Source organism: Macaca nemestrina, chromosome 6 (assembly GCF_043159975.1).
Source record: "Macaca nemestrina isolate mMacNem1 chromosome 6, mMacNem.hap1, whole genome shotgun sequence".
NCBI lineage: Eukaryota > Metazoa > Chordata > Mammalia > Primates > Cercopithecidae > Macaca > Macaca nemestrina.
Window position 1 is genome coordinate 96,481,358 of NC_092130.1, and position 19,986 is coordinate 96,501,343.

The following is a 19,986-nucleotide window of genomic DNA, read 5'->3' on the forward strand; positions in this document are numbered from 1 at the left end:
AAATATTAAATGTTACAACTCAATGTTTTTTGCCTTGCCTATGTACACATCAAAATAACCACCCCCCAGAACAAGATACAGAACATTTTCAACACCCAAAAAAGTTCCAACATGCTCCATCCCAGACAAAACCCCACAGAACCACATAAGTTACTACTATTCTGACTTCTAGCACCATATATTAGTTTTTACTATTCTTGAAATTCATATAAATGGATCCAGATAATATGTATTCATTTGTGCCTGCTTTTTTTTTTTGCATGATGTTGTTAATAATCATCTTTATTGTTATATCAGTTCAAACTGTTTCAGTGCTGTGTAGTAATTTCATTGTATGAATCTACCATTATTTATAAATTCTCTTACTGATGAAAATTGGGGTTGTTTCCAGTTTTTTGCTATTAAGGATAAAGTTTTTATGAACATTCTTTTACAAGTCTTTTAAAGCAAACATATAAGCACTTTTCTCTTGAGTATATGGCTATAGATAGAGTGGCTGGGTCTTAAGGTAGAGATATACTTATCTTTATTAGAAACTCCCAAACTGTTTTCCTTTTTTTCCTAAAAGGTGTTTTTAGTCCTTATAATATTAACCTTTCTGGTAGGTATGTACTGGCATTTACTGTGGCTTAAACTTGCCTTTCCTGAATAAGTAATGCTGTTGAATTCCTTTTCATATTCTTTTGGCCATTTGAATTATTTTGTGTGTGAAGTATCTGTTCAAGTCTTTTGCCCATTTTTAGTCAGTTTTTTGGGATTTTTTCTTATAGTTTACAGGAGTAATACACACTTTGTCAGATATGTGTCAATGGTGTCTTTTCTGAGAAGTTTTAAGTTTTGATAAAGTCCATTTATCAACGTTTCCTTTTATGGCTAGTGTTTTCTGGGTTACAAGAAACCTACGCCTACCCCAAAGTCCTGAAAACATTCTCTCTTATTCTCTTCTAAATGCATTAAGGTTTTAGCTTTGACATTTTGGCCTAAGATCCATCTCAAATTATTTCTATATGGCATAAGGTAGGGACCAAGGTTATTTTTTCCCATATGGATAGCTATTAAAATTTTACTTTTCAACAGAATACATTTTATAATTCTCTTATGTGTTTTTGTTCCTGACAACAGTTTAAAATATACCTTTAAATATTAATCTAAGTGAGGCTGGATCCCCGCCCTTTGGTAGGCCAAGGCGGACAGATCCCATGAGGCCAGGAGTTCCAGACCAGCCTGGCCGACATGGCAAAACCCTGTCTACTAAAAATTCAAAAATTAGCCAGGCATGATGGCACAGTCCTGTAATCCCAGCTACTTGGGAGGCTGAGGGATGAAAATCACTTGAACCCGGGAGGTGGAGGTTGCAGTGAGCCGAGATTGTGCCACTGCACTCCAGTCTGGGTGACAGAGTGAGACTCTGTCTCAAAAAAAAAAAATTAATCTAAGTGATATCAGGCTTATAGATTTCTCAATATATAATTTTATACCATAATACTAATATTTTAAAAAATATTATCAAAGGTAGGACAATTACGTAGTAAAAATAATATTCCGGACAAGTGAGTTTTACTTCGAACTTCAACAAAAGGCAGTTTATTTATAAATTCACTTGTCTTTAGTAATGCATGGTCTTTGTAGAAAATTCATAAATTACTTTTTTACTATAATTTTAAAAATTATTTTCTATAGCAGTTGTTGAAATTTTATAATGAAATTGCACCTTTTGTCTTTGGCAAACAGCCATGGATAGTAAAGTTTTAGGTTATGTATGATTTGACAAGAAGGATTCCATTTGACTAGAGCTGAATTTTCAAGTGGAAATACTACAATTGCCTTTAAGTATTTGCAGGTCTACAGTGTTTCATGTTGTATCTCTTAGTGCTATCTATCTATAATGGACATGATCACAGGATAAGTCTAAAAGAAGAGTAACTTTGCTGAGCATTCGCTATGTCATTGAGCTAGATGTCTCTATTACATGAATCTCACATAATCCTCACAACAACCCTTCCCCCACCTCTGTTTTATAGACAAGTGAGCCTGGAGTCAATGGCATTAAAGATTTCCCAAAGTCTATGGCTAGTACGGGATAGAGGTGGGGCTGTCAAGAAAACCTGTCTGATTTCAAAACCCAAGCTCTTTTCTCTATATAGAACTACCTTATTCTCTAGGAGAAAAACGGTTGATTAACAAAAGGCAAATTACATATTTTACGACATTCACTAGTAAATTACTTGTTAATAAATCAACGCAGCAACATATTTTTCTGGATGTTTTTCTCAGGACTATGCCAGACACTGTAAAAGATACTTAAGCATGAACCTTTGCCATAAAGGAATCTACAGTCTAGCTGAGGAGACATAGTTAACATGCACGCGTCAATTAGTGAACATAACTAAATAGTTAAGATTAATGGTTAAAGTAGGATTTAGAAACCATTGATGTTGAATAAATTTTTTAAATGAGTAACTGTGTTGGAGCACAGCAAATTGACTTTTAGGTGGGACTGCATTATGAAGGGTCTTGAAAGACGAAAACTGAGTAAAATTGAGTTTAAGCCCTTGAAGGTTTTTGATTTGGCATAAAGAAAGAGGTATTTAAGAAAGTTTTGGCTGGGCGTGGTGGCTCACACCGGCAATCCAGCACTTTGGGAGGCCAAGGTGGGTGGATCACCTGAAGTCAGGAGTTTGAGACCAGCCTGGCCAACATGGTGAAACCCCATCTCTACTAAAAATACAAAAATTAGCTGGGTGTGGTGGCGCACAACTGTCTGTAGTCCCAGCTACTCAGGGGGCTGAACCCAGGAGACAGAGGTTGCAGTGAGCCAAGATCGCACCACTGCACTCCGGCCTGGGCAACAGAGCAAGACTCTGTCTCAAAAAAAACAAAAAAACAAACAAACAAACAAACAAAACACCCAATATTAATAATAAAATAAAACAAAAAAAGAAAAAGAAAAGAAAGTTTTGTTTAGCAGAAAAAATCAGGTTATCTCTGAGTAGAGTGTGAGCAATGAGCCATGAAAAAAGTATTTCATAAAATTCTACTAGTAGAACAAGGACCTGAATGAAGGTGGTGGCAGTAAGAAACTTGGAAAACAAATGATATATTACAAAGACTAAAACTGCTCTCCAATAGTATATTGTTCACTATAAATCAGATACTATAGAAATAAGAAATACAAAAAAATATTTAGCCACTAGCATGCTTCCCAATGACATGGAAATTCTAGATCTAATAGTTTCAGGAAATGGATTAATCTTGATATAAGACAGCTGCTCACCCCTGTGAAAATTAAACACACTTTAAAAACTCTCTTCCTTTTTTATTATCTCTGAAAAAAAAACAGTTTTCTAGGAAAAAAGGAAAAGAGAGTACCATATTTTTCATAATCTCTGTAATGCAAGTGCCAAGCACATGTGGTTTATACCTGTTTTATAACATGTGGATTCTGCCAATCATCTTTAGTTTATCAAAACTATTTTTTATAAAGGGGTGTAGAGTATCATTTTCCTGAATTATTATTAGACTAGGCCACGTGTGGAAATAACTCTCTTCTTTCCAAATCTTTTATGTAAGTGCATTATTATAAGGACATATGCCCACAGAGTAAGCACACAGTAAACGTTTCTTGATTAGATGACTTGGAACGTAAACCAATAACCATAATTTATATGGTAATTAATTCAGACCAATGGAGAGGATTATGAAACCAAAACACAGGAAATAATTGAGGAGAATCTTCTTCTTAGAGATTAACTTTGATTCCAATAGCTTGTTTAAATTCATGGTTTTGTGGTTCCAAGATGTCATAGAAAACTTGTTTTTTGTCAAAATGGTCTCTAATGTAAAGTAAATCTTCAATGGAATAGTTATCATTTTTTCCAGTCCAAATAGTCAGGCTGTACCTGCATTGAAATAAAACAGAATTATATAGTTAAAAGTGGAAGAAAGTGATGACTCATTCCAATAAGCCTAAATACTTTCATTTATCTCTAACTCAAATTCACTCAGACGAAAAAATTAATCAGCAACGGTGTAACTGTACTTTCATATTCCATTCTTTCATGAAGAGGGACTAGAGACAAAAAACATTCATACTGCTGTTGTCTAAATGACATAACTGCTCTATCTGAATTGCAAGAATGTTAAATGGACTAAGAAACCAGACGGGTGGCATGGGAAATGGGTCTAATTTTGGAAAAAGGAATAGAAGAGATTGTGTTGCTGATGGAGGAATCTGTAACCTGGGTTTGTTCAGGAGCCTCGTCAGAGTGAAAAGCACAATGGGAAGGGATTGTGAAGAGACACAAATGTCACTGACATCTACAACACTCAGAGTCATGTATGGAGGCCCTGCTGTTTCTTTTGGAGGTTTTTGTATGAGATACAAGAATGCCAAGAGATACCACTAAGAATGACAAATAGAATACATTTAGATCTTTATCTGATGAGCTGAAAACCAACAACCTATGTAAATTCATTATGGATGTAAGAATATGCTCAGAGTGTTAATGTTACTTAAACTGTATACTTTCATTTCTTCTGGTGACACTACTACTGTTGCATTCAAGTCTAGGGAAATGCAAAGCTGTTAAGCAGTTTCATATTTATATTCCCTGTAAGCTTGTCAGAATCCAGGGAAAAATTTCCAAAGCATTTTTTCTGCTAATGATAAGGAAGAACTGCCTAACCAAGGCATATTTTCCTGTCATATTGACATATTCCTGCCCTTATAGGATGGTGACACCATTCTGGAAATGCAGCAGAGGAAAGCAATTTGGATATTGCCCCACAGCAGTATCATATTACAAACCAAAAAGAATTTTAAACTATAGCTCAGGGACACAGAAAATGAAAAATGAAAATTAGTTCTGAAACCTACATTTTTTGCTAAAATGGAATCTTTATTACTTTATCTGGGCACCACAGTGACAAATCTTATGAAAAGACATGGTTATGATCATTTAGGTAAAAAGAAGAGCTTCCCAGTATTATTTTGCCTCTTTTAATATTCACTTAATTCTATTTAGACTGAAATGGAAAAACCATTGCCTGAGGGTATCTTAAATTGTATTCATTGATATTAATTCTCAAACTTCATTTTTTAACCATCTTTATTGTGAAATAACACACATAGAAAAAAGTACATAAAACATAAATATAAATTTTATCAGATTATTATAAAGTGAACTCCAGTGCAAATAGAACATGACCAGCAGTTGAGGAAGCACCTTGGTGTTACTGCTCTATCACAATCTCCTCTCCTTTCAAGTTTCCATGATCTTTAAGATTGTTAAGTATATGACAGAGAAGGAAACAGGAACTATTACAGAGTGAAGTAGGCTGAGGAGATGTGATAACTAAATTCAATGCATGTTCTTGGAGGGTTTTCCGGATCAGAAGAGGAAAAGAGGTATTGTTGCAATGGTTGGCAGAATCTGAATGGGGTCTGTGGACTGGATGGTACTGTTGTACCAATGCTGACTTCCTGACTGGGAGGCTGCATGATGGTAATACAGAAGCTGTCCTTCGGGGTGGTATCCTCTGGAGTACTTACGGATAACGAGGCTCATGCAGAAAAACATAAACAGAAAATTATATATGTATAGAGAAATAATGGACAAATGCAGGAAAATGTTCACAATTGGGGAATCTGGGTGAAGGAAATGTGGTAGTTTTTGCAACTTTTCTGTAAATTTAAAACTTTTGAAAAATAATCATAAATCACTCCTAGAAAAGACAGTAAAAAAAAAAAAGAAAAAAATAAAAGGCAGGGCGCGGTGTCTCATGCCTGTAATCCCAGCACTTTGGGAGGCCGAGGCGGGCCAATTGCCTGAGCTCAGGGGCTTGAGACCACCCTGGGTAACACGGTGAAACCAAGTCTCTACTAAAACACAAAAAATTAGCTGGGCGTGGTGGCGCGTGCCTGTAGTCCCATTAACTCGGGAGGCTGAGGCACGGGAATCGCTTGAGACTTGGAGGTGGAGGTTCCAGTGAGCCGAGATAGTGCCACTGCACTCCAGCTTGGGCTACAGAGTTAGACTCTGTCTCAAAAAAAGAAAACAAACAAACAAACAAACAAACAAACAGTAAAAAACCAAAACTCCATTAAGTTACTTTTCAAATAAAGGATAAAGCAAAGTTATTCAAAGCAAACAAAAAGAAAATGTGAATTGAGGTTAAAAAAAATCATTAAATAAGACCAAGAACACCATGGTAAAGGTATAATTCTTAATGAAGAGAAAATAGATATAAATGTGTACACAACATATAGCATATCATAAACATTTAAAAAGCAAAAACTATGAAGGTAGATGAGGAAATAGACAAAAATACTTTAAGAGTTGGAGATGACATATATTTGTACATATGAAAACATTTATAATAAGGTTATTCATGAAAACAATGTAATATAAAACATTAGAAATAGGCCAAATGCCCATCAAAATGAGGCTTGTTAAGTCAATTATAGTACATACATACATGTCATGCACCTAGGAAAGAAAATCAAGAAAGTTTACTTCAGAAAGAGCTCCACGATGTATTGTTAAGTTAAAAAAAAAAAAAAAGAGGAAGGAAAAGAAAAAAAAAGCAAAGAAAAGAACAGAATCAAGAAGCAAGGTGTATGACATACTATCTTTTGTTTTAAAAATGAGGGGGGCCAGGCGGGGTGGCCCACGCCTGTAATCCCAGCAGTTTGGGAGGCTGAGGTAGCGGACCACTTGAGGTCAGGCAATCAAGACCAGCCTGGCCAATGTGGCGAAACCTTGTCTCCACTAAAGATTAAAAAAAAAATTAGGTGGGTATGGTGGCAGGTGCCTGCAAACCCAGCTCCTAGGGAGGCTGAGACATGAGAATCACTTGAACCCAGGAAGCAGAGGTTGCAGTGAGCCAAGATCCTGCCACTGCACTCCAGTCTGGGCAACAGAGCAAGACTCCATCTCAAATAAATAAATAAATAAATAAATAAATAAAATAGGCTGAGTGTGGTGGCTCACGCCTGTAATCTCAGGACTTTGGGAGGCAGAGGTGGGTGGATCATGAAGTCAAGAGATCAAGACCATCCTGGCCAACATGGTGAAACCCTGTCTCCACTAAAAATACAAAAAATTAGCTGGATATGGTGGCGCCCACCTGTAGTCCCAGCTACTCGGGAGGCTGAGGCAGGAGAATCACTTGAATCTGGGAGATAGAGGTTGCAATGACCCAAGATTGCACCACTGAACTCCAGTCTGGTGACAGAGTGAGATTCCGTCTCAAAAACAAAACAAACAAAACAAAACAAAAAAATGGCCGGGCACGGTGGCTCAAGCCTGTAATCCCAGCACTTTGGGAGGCTGAGACGGGCGGATCACGAGGTCAGGAGATCGAGACCATCCTGGCTAACGTGGTGAAACCCCGTCTCTACTAAAAAAATACAAAAAACTAGCCGGGCGAGGTGGCGGGCGCCTGTAGTCCCAGCTAGAGATCTGGCCACTGCACTCCAGCCTGGGCAACAGAGCGAGACTCCATCTCAAAAAAAAAAAAATTAATAATAAAGATAAAAGTAAAAAGGAGGGGAAATTAAGAAGTTATATTTACACTTACTCTTATATGTATAAAGAAACTAACTATTGTAGTTAGTGACATTGGGCAGGAAGACTGGGTAGATGAGAGAAAGGCTTTTCACAGTGTAAGTCTTTATTCCATTAAGCTTTTGAATTAATTTTTTTGTTTGAAAAATTAAATTTAAAATACTTTTAAAAGAAAAAAAGTAACACACAAAACACTTAAATAAAATAACATTAATAATGTTTTATTAATGTATGACAGAAGCTGGTACTTTTACTCCAATAACCATTCTCCTTTTTCTTTCTAACAAACTCCTGAATTCTAACCAGACACAAGGTTGTACAAAATAAAATCTACATTTCCCAGCTTTACCTGTAACTAAGTACAGGTACATAACTGAGTTATAGCCAAGGTGTTATTACAGGAAGACATGTAACATGAGTAAAACTGCAGAATAGGAGCTTTTATCCCTTGTCTACCCTACTGAAACACTGATTTTTTTTTCTTTTCTTTTTTTTTTTTTTTGAGACAGAGTCTCGCTTTGTCACCCAGGCTGGAGTGCAGTGGCACAATCTCGGCTCACTGCAAGCTCCATCTCCCGGGTTTACGCCATTCTCCTGCCTCAGCCTCCCAAGTAGCTGGGACTACAGGCGCCCACCGCCACCGCCCGGCTAATATTTTTTGTATTCTTTTTAGTAGAGACGGGGTTTCACCATGTTAGCCAGGATGGTCTTGATCTCCTGACCTTGTGATCCACCCGCCTCAGCCTCCCAAAGTGCTGGGATTACACGCATGAGCCACTGTGCCTGGCCGAAACACTGATTTTGACAACAACTCATGGTTAAAAGTACCTTTGTGGGAACCCAGGAGTCCAGTGGAAAGACTCCGCTACTACATTGGAGTGTACACACACACAAAATCTGGAATAGACACATTGAGGAAGGTAAAACTTTTCACTTTACCCACATTACCCCTCCTCTAAGGCAGGACAGTTCAGTGCCAACAAAGATCTCCTTGGCCTGTGTGTTCTCCTACGAGGAAACGTAAGAGTGAAGTAAGCACCTAGCTTCACTACCCATGTGGGATGCTGCTCTTCCTCTCACCCCACCCAGAACGCTGAAGGGATCAGCAAGGTTGATTAGTCCAGGAGCAACAGGAATTGGAAAATGGGCAGAGGCTCACTTACTTTTAATTTTAGTGGGTAGATAGTAGGTATATATATTTATGGGGTACATGAGATTTTTGATACAGGGATGTATTACGTAATGATCACTTGAAAAATGGGGTTCCCATCCCCTCAGATATTTATCCTTTGTGTTACAAACAGTTCAATTATACTCTTTTAGTTATGTTTACATGTACAATTAAATGAACTATAGTCACCCTGCTGTGCTATCACATATTAGGCCTTATTCATTCAAACTATTTTTTCATGCTCATTAGCCATTCACACCCCCCCCCTGAACACCCACCACCACTACCTATCCCAGCCTCTGGTAAACCACCCTCCTACTCCCCATCTCCATGGGTTCAACTGCTCCAATTTTTAGAACCCACAAATAAATAAGAACATGAGATGTTTATCTTTCTGTGTCTGGTTTATTTCACTTAGCATAATGATCTCCAGTTCTATCCATGTTGTTGTAAATGACAGGATCTCATTCTTTTTTATGGCTGAGATCTTATATATTCCATTGTGTATAAGTACCATATATATATTTTAATCTATTCATCTGTTTTTTTTTTTTTTTTTTTTTTGTTTTTTTTTTGAGACGGAGTCTCACGCTGTTGCCCAGGCTGGAGTGCAGTGGCGCGATCTCGGCTCACTGCAAGCTCCGCCTCCTGGGTTCACGCCATTCTCCTGCCTCAGCCTCCTGAGTAGCTAGGACTACAGGTGCCCGCCACCGCGCCCGGCTAATTTTTTGTATTTTTAGTAGAGACGGGGTTTCACTGTGGTCTCGATCTCCTGACCTTGTGATCCGCCCGCCTCGGCCTCCCAAAGTGCTGGGATTACAGGCTTGAGCCACCGCGCCCGGCCTCTATTCATCTGTTGATGAACACTTTGGTTGCTTTCAAATCTGGGGTATTGTGAACAGTGCTGCAACAAACATGGAAGTAAAGCTATCTCTCCAATATACTGATTTCCTTTCTTTTGTTTACATACCAGGCAGTGAGATTGCTGGATCGTACGGTAGCTCTATGTATAGTTTTTTCCTCAAAAAACTAAAACCTGGCTGGGCATGGTGGCTTATGCCTGTAATCCCAGCACTTTGGGAGGCCAAGGTGGGCGGATAGCCTGAGGTCAGGAGTTTGAGACCAGCCTGGCCAGGGTGGTGAAACGCTGTCTCTACTAAAAATATGAAAAAAAAAATTAACTGGGCATGGTGGCAGGCACCTGTAATTCCAGCCACTTGGGAAGCTGAGGCAGGAGAATCGCTTGAACCTGGGAGGCAGAGCTTGCAGTGAGCCGAGATCGTGCCATTGCACTCCAGCCTGAGCAACCCAGTGAGACTCCATCTCAAACAAAAACAAAACAAAACAAAACAAAACAAAAAACAAAAAAAAACCCCTGAAATCCTCATACCAACAGCACACCAGGGTTCCCTTTTCTCCACATCCCTGCCAGCATTTACTGCCTGTCTTTTGGATAAAAGCCATTTTAATTGGGGTGTGATGATATCTTATCGTAATTTTGATTTGCATTTCCCTGATAATCAATGATGTTGAGCACCTTTTCATATGCCTGTTTGCCATTTGTGTGTCTTTTTTTGAGAAATGTCTATTCAAATCTTTCACCCATTTAAAAATCAGATTAGATTTTTTTCCAGTAGTTTGTGCTACTTACATATTCTAGTTATTAATCCCTTGTTAGATGGGTAGTTTGCAAAAGTTTTCTCCCATTCTGTACATTGTTTCTTCACTTTGTTGACCATTTCCTTTGCTGTACAGAAGCTTTATGAGTTGATGTGATCCCATTTGTCCATTTTTGCTTTGGCTACCTTGCTTGCGGGGTATTACTAAAGAAATCTTTGCCAAGACCAATGTCTTGAAGGGTTTCCCCAATGTTTTATTGTAGTAGTTTCATAGTTTGAGGTCTTAGATTTAAGTCTTTAATCCATTTTGATTTCATTTTGGTATATAGTAGGAGAGAGGGGTCTAGTTTCATTCTTCTGCGTATGGCTATCTAGTTTTCCCTGCACCATTTACTGAAAAGACTCATTTCCCCAGTGTATGTTCCTGGCAGCTTTGTGAGAACACTGTAGGTGTGTGCATTTGTTTCTGGGTTCTCAATTCTGTCCCATTGGTCTCTGTGTCTGTTTTTATGCCAGTACCATGCTGTTTTGGTTACTATAGCTCTGTAGTATAATTTGAAGTCAGATAAATGTGATTCTTCCAGTTTTGTTCATTTTGCTTAGGATAACTTTGGCTATTCTGGATCTTTGTGGTTCCCTATACATTTTAGGATTTTTTTTATATTTCTGTGAAGAATGTAATTGGAATTTTGATAAGACTGCATTGAATCTGTAGATTGCTTTAGGTAGTATGGATATTTTAACAATATTAATTCTTCCAATCCATGAACATGGAATATCTCTCCATTTTGGGGTGTCCTCTTCAATTTCTTGTATCAGTGTTTTATAGTTTTAATTATAGAGATCTTTTACTTCTTTGGTTAGCTTCTAGGTATTTAATTTTATTTGTGGCTATTCTAAGTGGGATCACTTTTCTCATTTCTTTTTTAATTGTTCACTGTTGGTGTATAGAAATGTTAGTAATTTTTGTATGCTGATTTTGTATCCTGCAACTTTACTGAATTTATCAGTTCTAATAGTTTTTTTCTGTGGAGTCTTTAGGTTTTTCCAAATATAAGATCATATCATCTGAAAACAAGGATAATTTGATGTCTTCCTTTACGATTTGGATGTCCTTTATATATCTTTCTTGGCTGACTGTTCTACCTATGACTTCTATTACTATGTTAAATAACAATGGTGAAACTGGGCATCCTTGTTTTCTTCCTGGTCTTAGAGAAAAGGCTTTCAGATTTATCCCACTTAGCATAATACTAGCTGTGGGTCTGTTGTACATAGCTTTTATTATGTTAAGGCATGCTCCTTCCATACCCAGTTTTTTGTGGGTTTTTATCACGAAGGCATGTTGAATTTTACCCAATGTTTTTTCAGCATCAATTGAAATGATCATATGGTTTTTGTCCTTTATTCTGTTGATACGATGTATCACAGTGATTGATTTACATGTGTTGAACCATTCTTGCATCCCTCGGATAAATCCCACTTCGTCATGATGAATGATCTTTTTAATGTATTGGTGAATTCAGGTTGCTAGTATTTTGCTGAGGATTTTTGCATCAATGTTCATCAGTAATATTGACCTGTAGTTTTTGTTTGTTTGTTTGTTTTTTAAATATGTCTTTGTTTTTCGTATCAGGGTAATGCTGGCCTTGTAGAATAAGTTTAGAAGTATTCCCTCCTCCTCTATTTTTTGGATAGTTTGAATAGGACTGATGTTATCTCTCTTTAAACGTTTGGTAGAATTCAACAGTAAAGCCATCGGGTCCCAGGGTTTTCTTTACTGAAAGACTTTTTATGGCTTCAATCTCATTACTTGTTATTGGTCTGTTCAGGTTTTAGATCTCTTCATGGTTCAGTATTGGTTGGTTGTATGACTCTAGGGATTTGTTCATTTCTTCTAGATTTTCCAGTTTATTGGCATATAGTTGCTCATAGTAGTCACTAATAATTCTCCGGATTTCCGCAGTATCAACTGTAATGTCTCCTTTTTCGTATCTGATTTTATTTATTTGGATTCTCTATTTTTTCTTAGTCTGGCTAGAGCTAAAGATTTGTCAGTTTTCTTTAACTTTTCAAAAAGCCAACTTTTTGTTTCACTGATCTTTTGTACTGTTTTCTTCATTTCAATTTCATTTATTTTTGCTTTTTTTTTTTTTAATGGAGTCTTGCTCTGTTGCCCAGACTGGAGTGCAGTGGTATGATTTCGGCTCACTGCAATCTCTGCTGCCCAGGTTCAACTGATTCTCCTGCATCAGCCTCCCGAGTAGCTGGGATTACAGGTGTGTGCCACCACGCCCAGCTAATTTTTGTATTTTTAGTACAGACAGGGTTTCGCCTTGTTGGTCAGCCTGGTCTCAAACTCCTGACCTCAGGTAATTCACTGCCTTGGCCTCCCAAAGTGCTGGGATTACAGGCGTAAGCCACTGTGTCTGGCCTGATCTTTATTATTTATTTTCTTCTACTAATTTTGGGTTTGGTTTGCTCTTGCTTTTCTAGTTTTTAGCATGCACTGTTAGGTTATTTGAAGTTAAAAAAATTTTTGAATAGGCACTTATAGCTATAAATTTCCATCTTAGTATGGCTTTTGCTGCATCTACTAGGTTTTGATATGTTGTGTTTCCATTATCATTTGTTTCAATAAATTTTTCAATTTCTTTATTAATTTCTTTATTGACCCACTGGTCATTCAGGAACATATTATTTAATTTCCATGTATTTGTGTAGTAATTTCCATGTATTTGAGACAGAGTCTTGCTCTGCCTCCCAGGCTGAAGTGCAGTGGCATGATCTCGGCTCACTGCAACCTCTGCCTCCCAGGTTCAAGCGATTCTCCTGCCTCAGCCTCCTGAGTAGCTGAGATTACAGATGTGCGCCACTACACCCAGCTAATTTTTGTATTTTTAGTAGAGATGGAGTTTCACTATGTTGACTAGGCTGGTCTCAAACTCCTGACCTCAAGGGATCCACCCACCTCGGCCTCCCAAAGTGCTAAGATTACAGGCCTGAGCCACTGTGCCCAGATGACCTAATGAAAAATTTCTCAGAAGGTATCACCATCTTAAAGCGATACATGACTGTACTTCTGTAGTATCTTTGCAGAATACTAAGCTGTTTTTAAAGGTAAGAATAAGATATGTTTGGGCACTATTAGCAATATTATGTAACACTGTTCTAGAGTTCTCAATGTTGACTACTGACATTTCAGTTAGATAATTCTTTACTGTGGGAGCTGTCCTGTGCCATGTAGGATGTCTAAAGCGGAATCCCTGGCCTTTACCACTAGTTGTTCAATAGAATCCCTGCCCCCCACCCCTCATCTTTTGGTGTGGCAATCAAAAACATCCTCAGGCATTGTCTGCTGGAGAGCCAAATCACCACTACTGATAATACCTTGAGAATCACTACTCTAGAGGTATTAACCATCATAAAAAAGAAATTAGAGATACAAAAGTTGAAAAAAGTTAACATTATTTGAAGAGAATAAATTTTTTTGCTTAGAAAACTCAAGAAAATCAATTGAAAGACTATATATATATATTTTTAGACAGAGACCTGTTCAGCTGCACAGGCTGGAGTGCAGTGGTGAGATCTCGGCTCACTGCAACCACCGTCTCCCGAGTTCAAGCGATTCCCCCGTCTCAGCCTCCCAAGTAGCTGGAATTACAGGCACCTGCCATCATGCATGGCTAATTTTTTTTTTTTTTTTGGATTTTAGTAAAGATGGAGTTTCACCATTTGGCCAAGCTGGTCTTGAACTCATGACCTCAGGTGATCCGCCCACCTTGGCTTCCCAAAGTACTAGGATTACAGGTATGAGACACTGTACCTGGCCCTGAAAGACTATTTTTTAAAATGCTAAGATAATTTAGGATATAGATTTGGACACAATATCTGTATCAGTATAGTTGACTCTTGAACAACACAGTTTAGAACTGAGTGAGTCCATTGATATACTGATTTTTTCAACCAAATGAGAATGGACATAGAGTATTTACAGGATTTGAAATGTGGGTATAAGGAGGTTGACTTTCTGTGTACTCAAGTCCCACAGGAACAGCTTGGGAACTTCAGAATGAGCCGATTTTGGTATATGCTGAGCATCCTTGAACCAATCCTCCACATATACTGACAGATGACTGTATACAGAATCTATAGCCTTCATATATATGTATATGCATTTTATATATATATACACACACACCCCAGTATAAAAATATAAATACTCCTAGTATACACAGGTCATCTAAATACACCTAGTATATGCCTTCATACACACACACACACACACACATATATATATTTATGCATACAGGCACTGTTTCATCATAGAGGGCATTAGAAGTCTGTACTTTCTGGAGAAGCAGTTTTGGTGTTTAAAGACAAAAATAGTTATAAAAGGCAGCATTAAGCAAAAAGCCTTAGAGGTTATTTTAGTTACTCTGGTGTACGTTTTTTTTCTTTCAACATTTGTGGGCTGGAACGGGAATGTGATGGTGTATGTCAGCTTCTACTTATGTGCATGTTGACACTCCCAGGGTTAGCAGAGGAACAAGACAGAATGAACCTACGCTCTAGATGACCGTTGGAGAAGAGCCTCTACTCTCCTGAGACCTTCCTGAGTCTGGACTGTTTGGAGAGAGGAATATAAACTTCTCTCCTGTTTGAGTTACTGTATTTTGAAATTTCTATAATAAAAACACTTAGCCTGTTCTTTGAACAGGTATGCTGTCAAAAACTGAAACTTCGCCACGGTTCATGGGTGTGATGGCAGAGTGGATTCACCAACTACTTAAATGAGAAGCAAAAAGGGATTGGCAGTTCATCATTCATTGAGTTCCCTGACACAGAAATATTGTGATAGTGTTTTTATTTCAAATAGCTCTCTTGACATTGCAAGATTCATTCATGTACAATTGCTTGACTCAAAATGAGGTTCTTGTTTAAAGGTGGGATATTGCTGTCTTTTTAGAAGCATCCTTTCTCTAGAAGCTACTCCTCTTTGTAATATATTATTCGTATTACTAATTGCATTAGCACACATCACAAGGTGATTGAGGCGGTACTTGACACCACAGTAACAAAAATAACCTCTAAGCCTCTTTGCTTAATGCTGCCTTTTATAGCTATTTTTGTATTTAAACACCAAAACTACTTCTCCAGAAAGTACAGGCTTCTAATGCCCTCTATGACGAATCAGTGCCTGTATGCATTTGGTTTTTCCATTTAATAACTATTTATTAAATTCCTATGATGTGCTGGGCATTGTTTTAAATTCTGAAGATTTGTGGATAATCAAGATAAGCAAGGTTGCTGTCTTCATGTAATCTCACAAACATTAGATAAGAAAATTATTAGGAACAAAATTAAAACACCTGGGTCCACCATAGAGGCAATTCTAACCTTCAGTCTTTTAAAGTAGAACTGTATTATCCAGATTTTGTTATCTGAAACACTGTTATCGGCCTACATTGCTTTTACTATAAAAAGTAGTCTACATAAATACTTCGGTGCTAAGTTTTTAAAAAATAAATGTACTTTTCCTTCCTATCTCAAACAATATAAGAACCTCTAAGTCTGTAGAACTAATGATAATGTTCTGTAGTTTTTTTCTATGGAATAATTAGAAAAACAAGCAGACTCTAGAACTTTGGAGGATAAATATGATTCTCAAAACCAGTAAAATGAGAGTAAATAGGTATCTTTAAAAGATAACGAGTAGATGAACTTGCAGTTACACAGGATACTAAGTCTAGAGATCTAATGGACAGTATGAGGACTATAGTTAACACTGTTGTATTTGAAAAATTTGCTAAGAGAATAGATTTTAGGTGCTCTTATCACACACATGACTATGTGAAAATCAATGTGACATCATTAAAAATGAAACAAAATATACCCAAATGGAATATAGGCTGGTCTGAATTCTCTCATAAATGTGGCCATAGTCTTATGGTACTTGTGCACATGATTATCTGAGTATTATGTCTCCAAGAAAACAGAGTCCATCTATATTGTAAATGTTTCTCAAATGGGGGTAAGAAGATATATTCTAAAAAATTCTAGCGTTTTCCATGAGAATTGAAAATTTTAATTAAATGTAATGCTTTAATTTCAATAATAATCTTTAAAAAATTAATACAGTATGTTATTTGATTTCAGTGCACTTCTCTGACACTAATGAAAACAAACAAAACTAGAGGCAGAGTTAATAAATAGATGATGTGTTTGCAAAAAGAGAATGTCAAATAGCATCATGGGATACTTTAACAATGAGAGTTGCCCCATAATTGTTTGTAACTAAGAATCTGATTGGTATAGTGTCTGGTATCACCTAATATTCCTCTTTAAGCATAATGCTAGCAGCCACTGATTCAAACTACTCTAAGCTCAATTTATCTATAAATATTTTTACACATCAATTTTCCCACATGCAAATGGAATCATACTATACCTATCATTCTGCATCTTAATTTATTCAGTTAATGATATACCTTACAGATCATTCCATATTAAAACATAGGGTCTACTGCATTATCTGTAACATATAATATTCCATCATACGGGTGTACCATAATTTATTCAACAGTGTCTGACTGATAGATACTTAGAATGTTTCAAGTCTTTTATTACTACAAATGATGCTACCAGAATATCCTTGTACCTATGTCTGTGCTTATGTGAACTTCTATTAGTAAGACATGGTCTCAATAGTGAGATTCATGAGTATATGCCAAATTTCTCTCCAAGGAAATTACTGATCAGGTTACACTCCAGCCAAAAATGTATGATTGTCTGCTTTTACTACTCTCTGCAATATAGTGAATTATTAAACTGGGCCTATTTCTGGGTAATTTGTAAAAATCTTTTATTTGTCAGAAATCTTTACATTTCTCTGACATACACATTGGGGGCCTTTTTAGTAGTTGCTTTCCATTTTTATGGATTCAAATGTATCAAAATTCCTTTTACAGTTTCCGGGTTTTGTGCCTAAAGGTCTTCTCCATTCTGAAACTATATTTAAGGAATCATCCCTGTTTATTCTTTATGCATTTACTGCTTGATGTTCAAATCTTTAATTCATTGGGAATGTATTTTGGAGCAAGGAATAAGCAAAGGTGTCAGCATTGTTTTTCCTACATAGCCTGTTGTCCCAAAACCAGTTGTTGAACTTCTTGCTCCAAAGATCTGAAAAGTCAGCTTGTTTCTACACTAAGTTCCATGACAGATTCTGGACTTTTTCTTTTGTTCTACTGATTGACCTCTTAAAAGAAAACAAAATAATAAAAATTTTAATATCTGTACTTTTATAATCTATTTAAATATTCAATAGGTGGTCCAACTAATTTTTATTACATATTAAAACTTTTATATAAAAAAGATTTCTGAAAGTATTATTATTTTTGAGCCAGGGTCTCGCTCTGTCACCTAGGCTGGAGTACACTTGTATGATCTTGGCTCACTGAAGCCTCTACCTCCCGGGTTCAAGTGATGCTCCCACCTTAGCTTCCCGAATAGCTGAGACTACAGGCGCATGCCACCTTGCTCGGCTAATTTTTAATTTTTTTGTAAAGACAAGTTCTCACTAAATTGCCCAGGTTCATCTCAAACTCCTGGGCTCAAGAGATCCTCCTGCCTCAGCCTCCCAAAGTGCTGGGATTACAGGTGTGAGCCACCACATCTGGCTGATTTCTGAAATTATGATGAAATTAAAAAAGAAGCTAATTTATCCATTCATCACTTTTTGTGAATGTATAACATAATGAAAAAGACAGCTAACACTTACTGAGCACCTACTATGTACAAAAACTTTTGTGAGGAATAGGGGTAAAATATATGATGTTAAGTGAGTTAGGGTTCATCAAGGAGCTCCAATCTGGTGAGAGAGTCGGTGTGCTTATATCATCAGTTTTCATTTTTTCCATCTACCTTTCTCTCATACACACTGCCCTTAAATAATCAATTTTCATGCCCTTTCTATCTCTGTCTCTCATACACACTCACATACACATTTGTTAAACTATTACATACCTGCTTGATTGCTTTAACAGCCAAAGTAACTGAGAACAAGACTGCCTGACTAATGCTGCTCTGACAGGGAACGTTACGGGCTGACTTAGTTCATTACATATATATTCCATCTCTTTCACCATTGTCCAACTGTACCCTTAAAAGAAAAGAAAAAAATTTAACCTTACTGATTGAAATCTTGAAAGACAATTAAAGACTAAATTACCTACAATTAGGTAAAACCATAGATAATTCATAGGTAATTCATAATACTTTCCATTTGGATGCTAAGTGAATTAAAGTGCTACTTAATGCGAAAAAAAACTAAGTGGAAAATGGAGATAAAAAATCATTCCACAAGTGACCTAGAGCAAATTTAACAAAAAAATTAAGGAATTAAAAAGGTTTTACTCATCACTCAAGCATAAGAAAAGAAAATTTACACCACTAGATTTTATTTACTTTCAAGATTTTAAGGCTCTTCTTTTAGGTACACCTGCATCATTATTATTCTCTGTAAACTTGGATTTTCTATTTTTGTTAAATTTTCTTTTCCAAGAAAAGGTAGCTTTGGGGTATATACTAGCTATTTAAGTGATAGTTAACATCAAATCAATTTTCTTTTTGGCTTGCCCAAATTACCTATACATTTTACTTAAAGTAGAAATAGTGGTAAAAAAAAAAATTGACACACTCTCTCTCTCTCTCTCTCTCTCTATATATATATATATATACAAAAAATATATATATTTAAATCATGTTAAGACATTGTGGGGCCAGGCACGGTGGTTTATGCCTGTAATCCCAGCACTTTGGGAGGCCAAGGTGGGAGGATCGCTTGAGCCCAGGAGTTTGAAACCAGCCTGGGCAACTTAGTGAGACCTCATCTCTACAAAAAATTTAAAAATTAGCTGTGTGTGATGGTGTATGCCTGTGGTCCCAGCTACTCTGGAGGCTGAGATGGGAGGATCGCTTGAGCCCAGGAGGTCAAAGCTGCAGTGAGCCATGATGGTACCACTGCACTCAGCCTGGGTGACAGAACCAGACCCTGTTTCTTAAAAAAGAAAAAGAAAAAAAAAAAAAAAGGCCAGGTGCAGTGGCTCATGCCTGTAATTCCAGCACTTTGGGATGCTGAGGTGGGCAGATCACTGGAGGTCAGGAGTTCAAGACCAGCCTGGCCAACATGGTGAAACCCCATCTCTACTAAAAAAAAACACAAAAATAAGCTGGGCGTGGTAGCACACACCTGTAATCCCAGCTACTCAAGAGGCTGATGCACAAGAATCACTTGAACCCAGGAACCTGGGAGGTGGAGGTTGCAGTGAGCTGAGATCACATCACTGCACTCCAGCCTGGGAAACAGAGCAAGACTCTGTTTAAAAAAAAAAAAAACCACGTGGAAAACACACTTGTTTCTAAACAACTTCAAAAAAAAAAGTATATATATGGACAGAGAATATACATCTTTATATATAAACTATATACACACATAATAAATAAATAAATACATATATATACACACACACACATTTTTTTTTTTGGGGGACAGAGTCTCACTCTATTGTCCAGGTGGAGTGCAGTGGCACAATCTTGGCTCACTGCAACCTCCGCCTCCTGGGTT

General features: G+C 37.1%; 1 protein-coding gene across 4 annotated transcripts in view; it reads right to left on the reverse strand.

The window, feature by feature from the left end:
* Nucleotides 1-236: 236 nt before the first annotated feature.
* The window catches only part of LOC105475072 (family with sequence similarity 151 member B), a 51,767-nt gene continuing 32,017 nt past the window's right edge, over nucleotides 237-19,986 (reverse strand). For 3 of the 4 annotated variants that reach the window (XM_011730045.3, XM_011730044.3, XM_024790748.2), the window contains 2 exons: nucleotides 18,387-18,522; nucleotides 237-3,899 (listed from right to left, as the gene is read on the reverse strand). In XM_011730045.3, coding sequence (XP_011728347.1) covers nucleotides 3,740-3,899; nucleotides 18,387-18,522 — 296 coding nt within the window. In that variant the 3' untranslated portion in view covers nucleotides 237-3,739. Of the gene's footprint in view, nucleotides 3,900-8,180; nucleotides 8,577-18,386; nucleotides 18,523-19,986 lie in introns of those variants that run through there. The other variant, XM_071098755.1, reaches the window with a different exon arrangement.